General features: G+C 29.1%; 1 protein-coding gene across 8 annotated transcripts in view; it reads right to left on the reverse strand.

Moving 5' to 3' along the window:
• The window catches only part of LOC129919943 (formin-like protein), a 134,893-nt gene that overhangs the window by 41,181 nt on the left and 77,777 nt on the right, over nt 1–15,935 (reverse strand). For all 8 annotated transcript variants that reach the window (XR_008773147.1, XM_056001067.1, XM_056001066.1 and 5 more), the window contains one exon: nt 4,494–4,577. Coding sequence is in view for 7 of the 8 variants with exons in the window: in XM_056001067.1 (XP_055857042.1) it covers nt 4,494–4,577 (84 nt within the window). In the remaining variant the exon portion in view is untranslated. The remainder of the gene's footprint in view (nt 1–4,493; nt 4,578–15,935) is intronic.

Raw genomic sequence — 15,935 nt, forward strand, 5'->3', positions numbered from 1 at the left:
TACATTTGCTTCAATGTATAGTTGAAATAGCTGATGCATGGTCAAATAGTCACAATATATGTAAGTAAGAAATTTGACGAATATTAAAAAAAAAGATTTAAGGCTCACATTTTGTAATGATTTTTTTTTTTTCAATTCTGAAATTTTTTTATTTGCAATAATTTGTTTTTTTTTGCAAAATATTTTTTTTTGCAATAAAAATTTTATTTTCAATTCAAATATTTTTTAGTTGCAATAACATTTTTTTTTTAGTTGCATGCAATAAATATTTTTTTTAATGCAATTTTTTTTCAGTTGCAACAAATATTTTTTTTAATGCATTTTTTTTATTTGCAATTATAATTTTTTCTAATTTCAAATGTATTTTTTTCTTTTTTCAATTGATATTTTTACAACCCCGCTTGGTTAAGGGTTTTAAGGAATTTTTATTTTTCATTTTCGAAAAATTGGAACGAATGGAAGAATCTAAGGAACACCCTTTATCAACATTTCCGTAATCCGCCACAGCCAGAGCACAATCCTTCCTTCTAACTAACAATCAATTACACAAAAATTAATGAAAACCCAGACCTCTTGACAGGAAATTGAGTTTTCATCTGCACTCTGTGTAATAGACGAAGAAGAGGCGAGTTTGGCCATCACCATTATCGGTGTAATAACTTGTGGAGACAACAACTTCTTGTGGGGTTCATTAATCCTTCACTTGTTGTTATGTATTTGCGCGCCACCTACTGCTATAGAGTAAAGTATAGACCTCAGAGCTAAACCATCAAGTCAGTCAAGCAAGTTGAATCCTAAACAGGAAGAGGAGAGGTCGGTATGTCTTCTTTCAGTTTGCCTGTTTTTTGTTTTTTTTTATATATTTTTTCAAGTCTGCCATTTGACTTTTCTGAGCACAAAAAACCACAAAACAAAAAAAAATAAAAAACTAGTTCCTCCCAGGGAGTATAGTAGCTATCATCTATGAAAACCTATTTGTAGACAAGATGGCACAGGGAATAAATACAATTTTCAGGACAGAAGGCGCTTTTTCGCTTTTGCAGAATTATTTATGTGTATGATGTATATTTGAGTACATTTCTTTCTCTTGCAACTCATTTCATTGCTGACATCAAGAAACGCCTCTTAGATTTGTTTGATACTTTATGGCTAATTGCTGCAAGCAAAACACTTGAGAATTTTTGTGTGCCCGCCGCTTGCATCTTTTGCTTTGTCGACGTTTTATATTGTTGTTGTTGAGATAACAAAAGTTGTTTTGGTTTTTTTGTTTTGTGTTCTTCTCTATTTCATCCGCAAATTAAGACAAAATACTAAAAAAAAATGAAGCGAGTGCACTTCAAAAATACAATATGAGTTCATTTTTAAGTGTTTCCATACTATCTAACAAAATATTATACCACATGATGAAAATGGAATGGAATTCCCTTTGTAAAAAAAAATTTGGTTGCTTCCCCACTAGCATTGCATCTCTTTTCTGTTTAGAAATGTCAAACAAAGCAAAAACTAAATTTCAAAAATTCCATCAATTTACAATAAAATTTCCGTTCCAATACTGTCATTTTACTGAAGTTATGAATGCAAACAAATGCAAATTTTAATGAAAAAAACACGGATTATTAAGAGAAGAAAGACCCCACGCGAATGACAGTTTTGATAGTGCTTTATCTTAAAATTTAGCATGTTTACTTGCATATGAAAACATTTAGTTGGCAATCTTTGCCGAAGACAATCGGTGAAAATTACGTAGGATCTATAAATTTTCTAGAAATGACAAAGGCACTAAGATTGTTTGGGGTTTAAAACAAGACCATTCGCTTCGAAACAATTTCTCAAAGTTCTGATTGATAAAAATACAAAAAGCTCCACGCTCAATAAAACCAAATGGTCAACTAAAATATATAGGTGCATTCATGCGGAAAGAACAATTAACAAGTAAAGATGATAGTTTCTTAACATAAACCGAAAACAAAAGAGGACCAAGAATGGATTCCTGAGGAACACCAGTAACATTTGACAAAACATTAGATGGGACATTTTCAAGAAAAAAATTATTTTTTGCAGCACCAAAAAAAAAATCAAAATTGTCCATGAGTTTTCTTTACAAATAGACATGATTGACAGTATCAAAGGCTTTTGAAAAGCCCATAAAAATTATAATAGTATTTCCATCTTTTTTCAATGCTTGTTTTAGGTTGAGTTTTTTGGAGATTTAAAGCGTCGAACAAGTTTTTTTTTTATTTTTAAAGTATAATAAGTTTTACGTCAATTAAATATTCTGCACTTTAAACTTAAGGCTATTTATTAAGATCAATTAATCAAGATATTTATTTTTTAAATTTATTTTTTTTTAGATAAAATTTATTTTGTTATTGTTTTTGGTGTTGTGAAAATATTCAAAAAAATTTTTTGAAGTGAAAACTTCTTTAGTATCGTAGTAATTTGAAACAAGATGAAACGAAAACGCGACACGAACATTCAACTTTTTATAACTTTTTTGTTTTAATAGATAGATGAATGAAATTTGTACTGTAGATAGGTAATTACATAAATTATAATTGTACAAAATTTCAATTAATTTCATATTCAAAATTCTGATATAACGGTAAAAAGATGTTCTTTTTCTACACACGTTATATCTTTTGATCTAGTGCACATACAAATTTGATTTAACTTTAATACGCATGCTGATAACATAACCTTTTATTTGATATATCACATATAACGGTACGTGCTCTACAAGTTACACAATCTTTAATTTAAAAAATCGCAAAATACCTCAAAACACCTGTGGAAATCTGTTGCCGATGACCAGCCACCAGTGTAGAAGTACCGTAATCTCAGTTCGATGTTTCGACATGGTTGGCTTAAAAAATTCTTACTTTTTTTGTAGGCATGGTAGAAATATGATTAAAACGTCATATGAAAGGTGATATAATATTTAGATTTTTTCGACTTTTTTTGTTTTTTGTAAGAAAAACGATTTTTCAAGGTTTAATTTCTACCATGTGTGAATTTTTTTTTTTTAATTTTTCACTTTCAAACTCGATTGTGGTGTTTGACACATTAAATGTATAAAAGTGGTTTAATCATTAAGATAATTTTCAACTTGATTTGACGCACGGTCTAGTGCATAGGGTTACTTAACTAATTTGAACAAGTACATTAAGTTAAAAAAGCACGTATACGCCATAGTGCACATAAGAGATTTTTTTTTTAAACTAGGTTATTGTATTTTTTAAATATTTTTATTTTACGATTTTAAAGTACAAACATGTTCGTAACTGCATAAATTTGAGCAAATCTAACCGCAGCAACAATAAAAGAAACGTAAAATGTTCCTCAAAGTAAAATATTTCCAACGGCAAGTTAAGGTACATTGATACCTTTTGAAAAAGTGCACTGTGCACATGAAGACTTTAATCAATATCGTAGCAGCTACTTAGGATAGAAAAGATTGTTATATGACATTTTCTTACCGTTATTTTTGTCTCAAAGAAGTCTACAGAAACTTCGCAAAATGGGTAATAGGTTTAAAGTGAATCGTACAATAATTTTTCAGCTTGTTACTTTTAAATGAATGGACTTTATAAAAAGCTTAAAAATATTTACTAATTTTTAAAACAAAAACAAATTGTCTAAAATGTATCCACATTCTACTGAAAGATTGAGGGTTAAAAGCTGTAAAAGATAAAATTAAAATCCGATTATGGCCAGTGAAGAACAAAATTTTTCATACTTTGAGAATTTTTTTTAGTTTTGAAACACCCTCTTAATTCAGGGTCGTCTATTAGGTTCACTGCTGTTGTTAAATTGAGTTTGAAATAAAAAGCATTTATCTTGAGTGCATTTTTTGAAAAAAAAAATCACAATGAACTCTTTTATCTTTTATTTCAAATTAATTCTTTTCAGAACATAGTAATGTTAAGAAGTTTCTAGAAACTCTCTTCGACTCTTCGAGTTAATATATAGCAAGGAACTGCATTATTCACCCACCCACACCCTATAAGACACCAACAACAAACAAATATTACGAAGTTCATGTGCATAGGGCCGTAAATTTTGTCACCAGCACCAACCACCACAGACAACTTAAAGTCGCCATTCTTGTGGTTTTCTTCTTTTTATTCTATAGTATCTTCATTCGAAAATAAACAAAGGAATAACTGATTCCAGAGCACAAAAAGTACTTATGCTGTTTTTTTCTTTTTCTTTATATTTTTTGTAGACAATAAGTCTGCAATTTTGACATTAGAAAAAAAAAAAGCAAGAAAACTCGCCGCATTGCATGGATGGCGGTTTCCTTTTACATAATCGTCCGGACTTTGGAATTGATTTTAAAGCGTTCTCGGTTGGTTGTTCGTGTTAACGCAAAAAAAGGGTTTATCTTTATGTATTTTTGGGAAGTAGACGACAACGATTTTTTTTTTGTCAACGAAATCAATAAAAGAAACTATAGAATTATGTCTAGAAAAAAAAAGAAGTCATAAGCTTACCTGATCACATATGATATCCCATTTCTTTTCGTCGTCGTAATTTTTCAATAGTTTCGCTTTATCTGGTGGTAAATCCATGGAGGCCTGAAAATAGAAAAATAGAAACAAAATATGAATAAGTATAGCTCCTTGGCATAGAAAAGGTTAAAGGTTGTAAGAAAAAATATAAGAAAATGGGGGAAAAGTGAAAAATAATGTCACAGAGGTCCTCAAGGGAACAAAATAGTCAAAAGAAAAACAACTTTAAAGGTCTTTTTTATGACATTTATTAAACCTTTGTTTTAATTTGCAAACACATAAAGGAATAATGTGTGCAAGTATAAAGTCACTTTTACGGTATGAGTTTATGGTAATTTTGGAGACTTGTAAATTTAGAAAAAAATTGAAAATAATTTTAAAGTTTAAGTGCGATAACTCTGCAGCTTATCACAAACTTACAGCGTACCGACACATAGGTCTTTCTTGTTTAATGCGAAATGTATAAAATGACAAATCATCGTTGAACACCCTTCGTTTAGGAAATATTCAAGAACAAAGTTTATTAAAGCCAATTTCATACAAATTATATTTTTTTTTATCTTAAAAACATTACTTTTCAAAAAAATTATAAATTTTTAAGGCAATAGTTTGTCCATCGCGATGTGGCCACAAACCAAAAATCATCATTTCGGAATATTCAAGAAACAAAATTTGCACCGAAAAATTCAAAATCTCAAAATTCCCAATTTATTTTTTTTCAAAATTAAAATTATATTCCGAACTCCATATTTTAGAAAACCCAAAATACGGAAATTAAAATGGAATAGTGAATAAACTTTTCAAAATTGTCTTCTCACTGAAACTTTTCTTAAATAAGACGAAAAAATCTGATAATGGGTTCAGGTCAGAATAACGAACACCAAAATCCCGTAAACCCAAAATATATGTCGAAATCCTGAAAATGATAAATTTTGGCAAAAAAATATAATATTTCTATTTTCGGGATTTTTAGTTTTCGGGATTCATTTCAGTACAAATTGAAAATCCCCGAAAATCGCAGCAAAAAAAAATGCTTTTTAATTAAAATTATATGTATTCGTAAGTAGAGCTAAAATTCTTTATGTACATTAGAGTGACCGCAACTCCCATAGAAAAAAATTTTTGTCGAATTTTTTTCGGGGGAACCCCATAAAATGTTCCGCCTTTGCAGATTTTTAGATAGCCAAAATTTCAGCTCGATTGGATAACTCTAAATGGTGCCGACACTCGCTCAAAGTATCAAAAATCTCTGTTTTTTCACTGTTTTTCGAAGAAAATTAGCTCTAGCTCCCAAACAGATCGGGTCATTTTCACTTTTTATATATTTAATTAAAGGTAGTGTTGTTACACATAATTCAGATGCTTAATTTGTTTAGTTTTACTAAAAAAGAAAAATATTGTCATCAATTTAAATTTTCAGTACTTACCACAAAAAGAGCTGAAGTGCAAACTCGATTTAAAATTAAACTTTTTTTTAACTGTTTTATTCTGCGGATTGGGATAGAATGGATGTTTCTCTATCTCTGGGCCCTCGGGTAGCAAAAGTATGAGGTATAGTCGTGGGGTGAAAGAGCTATTAACAATTAAACTTTCTTTGTTATTGGATCGATGTAAGGCATCTGATAGAAATGCTTCTCGCATAATTATAGCTACAATAGAAGCACTAGGGCAAAATCTAATTGACTTTGTAGTTTCAAAATCAAACTTACATTCAACAAGAAAAAACTTTTGCTTGGTTTAATGCCCCAAGAGATTATCTGGCTCCTAAACAAGATCTTGATCTTTTGCATAATTGCATTGAATACCGCAAGATAGACAAAGATATTTCAGAGAAGGCTCTTGCTAAATTCTCAAACCATTTATGGTATTTGAGTTCAGAGCTGGCAGGTCTGGCGTTCTTTGACCTAACTTTACGAGATGGCGAAAAATTAGAAACGGCCAACATAATTTTGAAAACCAGTGAAACGTAAACCAACAGAATAGTAAATCCAAAGCTACAGACACATGAAGATGAACAATTTGTCACAGCAGGGTTAAAAAATATTGTGAACAAAAAAACATTGAACTTTTTCAGCCGATTGAAAATAGAAACAAGTTTTCTCAAAGAACCTCCAAATCTTTGGCCCGAAAACCCGCATTTAAAAACCCGGCTTTAAAAAAGTGCAATAACTCTTAAAGTCGTAAATGACATGACAGAAAGAGGAGTCAAATTAATAACCGATTTTAATAACCTTTTTAAGTAAAGATGAGGAACAAAAACAATATGTACTTCAAGTAGTCAGTGAGGGCCGAAAATTGTATCCTGATGCTTCCAAAACTACTTTGTAAATCTCTTGATTAAATTTTTTTAGTATTTACTTCAATAATTATGTATAAGAAATGTAACACGATGTTATTTTTTTTGTTTTTTAGGCCTATGTGAATTGCGTAAAAAAGTTAACATAGTGTAAAATTTTTGACACTATTGAGGTGAATAAAAAAATTTCAGCTGTTAAAAATTTATTGGGCTCTGGGACCTGGTTAAATTTGAGTTAAATTTTTTTTGCAGATGGTTTTGTTTTGTATTTTTTTTTATTAAAAAGGAGTTTCATAGCAGAAAAGAAGCAGAGAAAAATATTAAACAATAAGCCATACAGCTGAAATTTTTTTGTTCACCTCAATAGTGTCAAAAATTTTACACGGTGTTAACTATTTAACGCAATTCACACACAGCCTTAGAATTCTGTTAAATGTTTCGTTTTTTTAAATAAAACAGTTTAAAAAAAAGTTTCATTTTAAATCGAGTTTGCACTTCAGCTCTTTTTGAGGTAAGTACTGAAAATTTAAATTGATGACAAAATTTTTCTGTTTTAGTAAAACTAAACAAATTTAGCATCTGAATTATGTGTAGCAACACTACCCTTAATTTAATATATAAAAAGTGAAAATAACCCGATCTCTTTGGGAGCTAGAGCTAATTTTCTTCGAAAAACAGTGAAAAAACAGAGATTTTTGATACTTTGGACGAGTGTCGGCACCATTTAAAGTTATCCAATCGAGCTGAAATTTTGGCTATCTAAAAATCTGCAAAGGCGGAACATTTTATGGGGTTCCCCCGACCAAATTTCGAAAATCGATTTCTTGCGGTCACTCTAATGTACATATATCAAAAATCATGGTTTATCATGGTGGAAATATTGAAAAAAAAAAAACAAAATTTTCATACCTAAAAAAAAATCATAAATCGCTAAAATTGTCAAATTTTTTTTTTTTTTTTTCAAAATTCCCTTGAATCTGTTTATCCTCCGTTTCATAACTTTAAGTAGTCATGGTATTTTATTAGTTTTGCAAATTTATCCTAAGAGTGTGGAAGCTTTTCAAGAACGAACCTTTCATAATATTCACTTGGAACGGAACATTCAGTTGAATATTTTTTCATTTTGTTATTTTATTTCACCAATTTTTTTTTATTTTGCAATTTGTTTATTTTATGTAAATTTGGTTTGCAACTTTGTACTCCTACTCCTCTTACTTTGACAAATTATAATGTAGGCTTTTCAGTTAATCTCTTTAATTATAATTTCCCATTTAACCATTTAGCAAAGAATATCGAATGAAATAAATAGAAGTATAGTTTGCAAGAAAAATTCTGACAAAAAAGGTAGTAGTTTTCTATTCAAATTAATATTTTGAAAAGTCATTATATTTATAGTTTGTATGTTTGAACAATTATGTATATCTGTTTAGCTATTTTATTTCGATACAAAATATTTCCGAAGTTTAAAAAAAAAAAGTTGCAAAATTGTACATATTGCTGCGAAAGAGAAATTACGCCAAAATATATTTCTTTTGCGACTGTAAAGTTGAACCATTTAAAGGACTCATAATATTTCAACTTTCAAAAAGGATGTAAGCAATTTTTTAATACTGCATTTCCGTTTTGAAGTCGCATACAAAAGACATTTAATATATAGGTAACGACATTTTTTTTTCTATTTTTTAACCAACAATCATAATAGGTACTGCACACAAAGTTCTTAGCCTCATTTATGTTCTGTTTTTTTCTGGTATATTTCTTTAATGTTTTCATTGTACAAAGAATTTTTTTTACACAACAATACAATATGTCTTCTTAATGGCCCTTAAGCTTGTCGACAAGACTTCATTTTTCAGCAATCTCTTGTGTATGTATGTTCCTGCGAGTGTTGTGCCAAAAATGTCTTGTTCCCTATATTTAATGTTTATAAGAAGAGTGCTCTTGTTTATAAAAGAATTTTTCCATTTCCGCAAATGGATTTGCTGAAATGAAAGTGTGTGTTGGAAAAGCCCACACCTTTTCGTAAGTGATGACTCGTTCTGTGATGATGATGCGGCTTTTTTGTAATTTACTTACACTTTTGTATGTTTGGCTCGCACAATCTACATTTTTCTTCTTTTTTTTTTCTGAGATTTTAATCGATATTTAATGAAAGTCATTTAAAAATCATTTTCCATTTATATACACAACAAAATATTATGTACTGTGGGTAGTGAAGTGTGCATGAAATGAAATGACGTAAATGCAAGCAGACCAGACTCTGAAACTCTTGACACGTTCTGATGCACTTGCTTGTTTGCATCTGCATTTTTAATTCTTTTAAGCTATAACAGAAGCAGAGGTGTTGTTTTTTTTTCTCTTTCTCGAATGGATTAATGAGTTCATGTATTCTGTTATGGATTATTCATCATTTGCAATTGGAAATCCAGACGTTAGGCCAACCAGTCACAAGGACGTTGGGTCCACCTTGGACCTCAGAATTAGTTTGGGCCTCAATCAGTCAAAATAGTAACCCTTCCATTATCAAGAATGATTTTGAAAGAGTCAAAATAAAGCTTTTAAAAGGTCTGGCGGAAAATTCCGCTAATTGTAAAAACAATTTGCCTACTTTTGAGGGTTTACATTGTACACCCAGAGAAAAAGTCGGTGTAAAATTGCCTTAGACGCCTAAGGCAAAATTTTTTCTATGAATGTTAGTTTTCGAGCATAACTTGCCTTAGTTCTAAGGCAATTTATGCTCGAAAATCCTAAGCTAAATTTACCTAGAATAGGCTAATTTGCCTTAGATAGATAAGGTGAATTTTTTTCTATGGATGTTATTTTTCGAGCATAACTTGCCTTAGGACTAAGGCAATTTTTGTTAGTTTTTTAACCTAGAACTAAGGTAATTTTACCTTAGGCCTAACAAAATTTTACCTAGGGCCTCAAATGTTAGTTTTCTAACACAATTTAGCTTAGGACTAAGGCAATTTATGTTAGACTTTTACCTAGGACTAAGGTAATTTAACCTTAGGCCTAAGCTAATTTTTTTTTTGGGGAAAATTTTTTTCAAATGTTATTTTCCTAACACAATTTTGCCTAGGACTAAGGCAATTTATGTTACACTTTTACCTATGACTAAGGTAATATTACCTTAGGCCTAAGCTAATTTTTTTTTGGGGAATATTTTTTTCAAATGTTATTTTTCTAACACAATTTTGCCTAGGACTAAGGCAATTTATGTTACACTTTTACCTATGACTAAGGTAATATTACCTTAGGCCTAAGCTAGTTTTTTTTTTGGGAAAATTGCTTTTTGCGCCAAAAAGAATGAAATGTTTTCCTTTTTTCTCCAATTAAAAAAAAAAGAAAACACTTCAATGACTAAAACGATTATTGAAAAATAATAATAAATTTGTGTTTTTTTTTTTTTTTTCCTTTGTATAGGCATGTATACCATAAAAAAAAAACGAAAACACACATATTTTTTTCGTTTTTTAATAATTATCAAAAAATGTTTTTTTTTTTTCACTTTCAACGAAATTTAGTTATTGTTGTTGATCGGCCATCATGGTTTGATTGAAAGAATTTTTTACCTAGGGCTTAAGCAAATTTTACCTAGGCCTAACGTAATATTACCTTAGGCCTAAGCTAATTTTTTTTTTGGGAAAATTGCTTGTTGCGCCAAAAAGAATGAAATGTTTTCCTTTTTTCTTCAATTAAAAAAAAAAGAAAACACTTCAATGACTAAAACGATTATTGAAAAACAATAATAAATTTGTGTTTTTTTTTTTTTTTTCCTTTGTATAGGCATGTATACCATAAAAAAAAAACGAAAACACACATATTTTTTTCGTTTTTTTATAATTATCAAAAAATGTTTTTTTTTTCACTTTCAACGAAATTTCGTTATTGTTGTTGATCGGCCATCATGGTTTGATTGAAAGAATTTTTTACCTAGGGCCTAAGCAAATTTTACCTAGGCCTAACGTAATATTCCCGGCAAAAATTTCAAAATTTCTTGGTTACCTTAGGCCTAAGCTAATTTTACCTAGAACTAAGGCAATTTTCCCTCCAAAAGTGCGAAAATAAATAAATGTCTGTAATTAATTAAATTATTTAGAAATACTAATTTTTCTTTAAATAAATAATTTGTTTGATATGAATAAATCAAATAAATATATAGTTACACATTTGTATTTTAATTTCCGACAGAATATATTAAATAAGTTTTTTTGATTTTCGCTTTCGTTTAGAAGTTATAGCGACTTTTGTGAAATAAAACATCTCGCAAACAAAGACATGAAATTTTTACTTTTTTCGTCATATCTTTTCTATTTTTGCTTTTTTTGAAAAATTGTCATATATAAAAGCTGTAGATTTTTTGATTTCCGACAGAATATATTAAATAAGTTTTTTTGATTTTCGCTTTCGTTTTGAAGTTATAGCGACTTTTGTGAAAAAAAACATCTCTCAAAGACATGAAATTTTGCTTTTTTCGTCATATCTTTTCTATTTTTGCTTTTTTTGAAAAATTGTCAGATATAAAAGTTGTAGATTTTTTAATTTCCGACAGAATATATTAAATAAGTTTTTTTGATTTTCGCTTTCGTTTAGAAGTTATAGCGACTTTTGTGAAAAAAAAACATCTCTCAAACAAAGACATGAATTTTTTACTTTTTTCGTCATATCTTTTCTATTTTTGCTTTTTTTGAAAAATTGTCAGATATAAAAGTTGTAGATTTTTTGATTTCCGACAGAATATATTAAAAAAGTTTTTTTGATTTTCGCTTTCGTTTAGAAGTTATAGCGACTTTTGTGAAAAAAAAACATCTCTCAAACAAAAAGACATGAAATTTTTACTTTTTTCGTCATATCTTTTCTATTTTTGCTTCTTTTGAAAAATTGTCAGATATAAAAGTTGTAGATTTTTTGATTTCCGACAGAATATATTAAATAAGTTTTTTTGATTTTCGCTTTCGTTTAGAAGTTATAGCGACTTTTGTGAAAAAAAACATCTCTCAAAGACATGAAATTTTTACTTTTTTCGTCATATCTTTTCTATTTTTGCTTTTTTTGAAAAATTGTCAGATATAAAAGTTGTAGATTTTTTGATTTCCGACAGAATATATTAAATAAGTTTTTTTGATTTTCGCTTTCGTTTAGAAGTTATAGCGACTTTTGTGAAAAAAACATCTCTCAAACAAAAAGACATGAAATTTTGCTTTTTTCGTCATATCTTTTCTATTTTTGCTTTTTTTGAAAAATTGTCAGATATAAAAGTTGTAGATTTTTTGATTTCCGACAGAATATATTAAAAAAGTTTTTTTGATTTTCGCTTTCGTTTAGAAGTTATAGCGACTTTTGTGAAAAAAAAACATCTCTCAAACAAAAAGACATGAAATTTTTACTTTTTTCGTCATATCTTTTCTATTTTTGCTTCTTTTGAAAAATTGTCAGATATAAAAGTTGTAGATTTTTTGATTTCCGACAGAATATATTAAATAAGTTTTTTTGATTTTCGCTTTCGTTTAGAAGTTATAGCGACTTTTGTGAAAAAAAAACATCTCAAACAAAGACATGAAATTTTTACTTTTTTCGTCATATCTTTTCTATTTTTGCTTTTTTTGAAAAATTGTCAGATATAAAAGTTGTAGATTTTTTGATTTCCGACAGAATATATTAAATAAGTTTTTTTGATTTTCGCTTTCGTTTAGAAGTTATAGCGACTTTTGTGAAAAAAAACATCTCTCAAACAAAAAGACATGAAATTTTGCTTTTTTCGTCATATCTTTTCTATTTTCTATCTCGCAAACAAAAAGACATGAATTTTTTACTTTTTTCGTCATATCTTTTCTATTTTTGCTTTTTTTGAAAAAGCATTTGTTACCCTTTGTTACCCTGCATTTGTTACCCTGCTTCACTTGCTTTTATTCTTCTTCACTTTATACCCAAAATGCCCCTTAAAGATACGCTCATGTCTTGTTTTCCCTCCAAAATTATTAGTTATAATTTTTACCCAAGCTAATTTTACCTAGGCCTAAGCCAATTTTACCTTAGGATCTAACATAAATTTACCTAGATCTAAGCTAAATTTACCTAGGTTCTAAGCTGAATTTACCTTAGGCCTAAGCTAATTTTTTAGTGACGCCATCAAATCACCTTAGAACTAAGGTGATTTTGTGTTAGTTTTGTTAGAATTGCCTTAGTCCTAAGGTAAATTTTCGCTTTTTACCTAGGGCCTAAGGTGATTTTGTGTTAGATTTTTGGAATTGCCTTAGGCCTAAGGTAAATTCGTTCTCAGATCCCGTTAGAAAGCGTGCTTGAACATCATTCACTTCGTAAATTCATGGCGTGCAGTTCAATTTAGTGCTAAGAAATATTTAACGTGTAAAAATTGTTTTAAAAAGTGAATTATAATATCAATAACCAAGGAAAAACAAAGAAAAGAAGACATAAATACTGTGAACCAGTTAATTAAAACAAGCGTTTTGGAAAATATATCAAAGTAAGTAAGTAAGTAAAGCAACAATCTTTTTTATACAATTTTATCATTATATATTTGCATTTTTATTTCACTCGTAGTAAAGTACTTATTCAACATTTCTTTTTTATTTATTTAATAATACAAATCGTGTGAACTACTCCATTAAATTAAATTAATCTTACAAAATAAGTTTTATTTTGGGCAAGTTTCCTTTTTTATTTGATCTTTGCTTCTGTCCATAAAGATAATTCTGTGATTTAAAATTATTACTTTGAATATTGCTTTAAAGCGGAGCGGCCGCCGCCGCCGTTCGGTGGGGTGGTGCTTCATTGTGGATTTGGGCTTCTCCAGCCACCTTCATCCTTTTATATTCAGTTATGCCCGCCAAGTAAATTGAAACCCCTTCTACGTGAAAAAAATTTACACTCAGCAACAGCGCCCGCCATGTGTATTCCAATTCTTCAACACAGAATGGATCACCACCAGCAAAGCAAACACAGCGTCATTCGGTCGCAGTGCTATAAATTTGCTGATGCTGGTCTATTGTTGATGACAATAAGACAGATAGATATTTGATAATTTTATATTAATTTAATTATTTTAATTTTGTATTCTGATACAAAATTTTTATCGGTGCTGATGGAAACATTTGATAATTCTTTAGATAATAGGGGTTTTTCTTTTTTAGTTCTGAACAGAGTCTGAACTGTCAAAAAAAAAAAATCTTATTTCTTTTTTGTTCAGAGCTTCAAAATGTGTATCTTTTTTGATCTCAAATCTGTTTCAATATTTATTCAGAACCCTCAGAACACGTTCAGTTCAGACTCTGTTCATCTCAACTAAAAAAGAAAAACCCCTAATTGAATCCGTTCAATTTGTTTCACGTTTTCCATTGGCGCGTTCATACTTGAGTCACTTTCCATAACAAAATTCTAAAAAAATAACGAAAAGCTTCAAAATACAATAAAATAAAAACTAACAAATCGACGGTTAAACTTCATAACATCGTAAGTCGAAAAATTCGAAAAAAAATGTTAATCCAAACAATTCAGAAAATTCAGAGCTATCTTTTGGTATATTCAGTTCAACAATGTTGTTTTGAACATTTTTTAGGAATGACGAAACTCAAAAGGTCGTATTGATAGATCCCATACAAAAACACAACATATTGTTTTTTTATTTCTGAAAAACTTGCAAAAACGACTTACGAGGTTATGAAGTTTAACCGTCGAAATGCTTTATTTTAAGTTCCTTTGGTATCAAAAAGTTTTAAAATATTGTCAAAAAATTAACGAATACCTTATTTTCAGTTAAATTAGTATCAAGAACTTTTAAAATACTTTCAATTGAAAGATTAACAAATAGTTTTAAAATTTGTATATCAATATCAAATGAAAAAAAACGAATAGCTAAGGAATACAATGAAACAAAAGCAACCAAGTTTGTTTGAACTCATAATTTTACTTACAAACAAAAGCTATTGCTATCTTTTAAAATATTTGTTTTCTCATTTTTCCACGAAATAAATTAATTGTTAGTTCAAGGCATTGAAATACGAACAAAAAATCCATACTATATACTCTTTAAGGCCCCACTACCACTTAGCTAGCTACAGATTTATTAACGAGTAATTAGCTGAACGCATTCATTTTTAAAGAGTTCAACTTTTCATTTAGTTTGACGTTTACAACTCAAAAAGCCAAAGCCAAATTTTAATTGTGGGTGAAAACCTTAAGGTGAGTGAAATAAACTTTAAATGCATTTAAAATACAAAAAAAAAAAACTTGAAGAACACATAGAACTATATTTCAATTAATACAAACTAAGCAAAAACTGAAAAAAAAGACATACAGAACTTTATTCAAATAAAACGAAATCGAAAAAAAACTAACCAAAAAATCAAGAAGCCACGCTTGAAAATTTTAACAAAACGAAAAGAAAAAGGTATGCTTTTTACATAATTATCATTATTTTGCCATTTAAGTACTAGGCATTTATAATTTCATGCCCACAGAAAGTTTTTGTTTTCCAAAAAAGACATACTGATACCTTATCTAGATAAAACGAAATCGAAAAAAAAAACTAACCAAAAAATCAAGTGGCCACGCTTGAAAATTTTAACAAAACGAAAAGAAAAAGGTATGCTTTTTACATAATTATCAATATTTTGTCATTTAAGTACCAGGCAATTATAATTTTATGCCCACAGAAAGTTTTAGTTTTCCATTTTTTAGTGAGTGGTTTGCAGTGCAGCTTCACAAATGCCAAAGGCATTTTACATGATTATATTGAATCTTGAATCTATACATACTTATATGTTTAAATTCAATGCATTTCTGGCTAACTTTTTCAAGCTCGTTTCGCTTGTTTTCCATTAGTTACAGGCAAAAACCAATTTGACCAAGTTACTTACTAACGTGGTTCATTTTGTTCAATTTAAAAAAAACTTATTTTTTTCTTAATCTATTAAAATTGTTTCTCTTACATATAGACTCATTAAAGCCGATCAAAAATCACCAATCCTTGACGTAAAATAAGACCCAAAACAAGAGCTAATAGAAGAATCGTGAAAAAACTACAACAAGGAGTTAAAGAAAAAGGTATGATTTTCAAATTTCAAGTAATGATTAGGTATTCAAGTACTAGACATATCGCTGGCTGA

Source organism: Episyrphus balteatus, chromosome 4, assembly GCF_945859705.1.
Source record: "Episyrphus balteatus chromosome 4, idEpiBalt1.1, whole genome shotgun sequence".
NCBI classification, from domain to species: Eukaryota; Metazoa; Arthropoda; class Insecta; order Diptera; family Syrphidae; genus Episyrphus; species Episyrphus balteatus.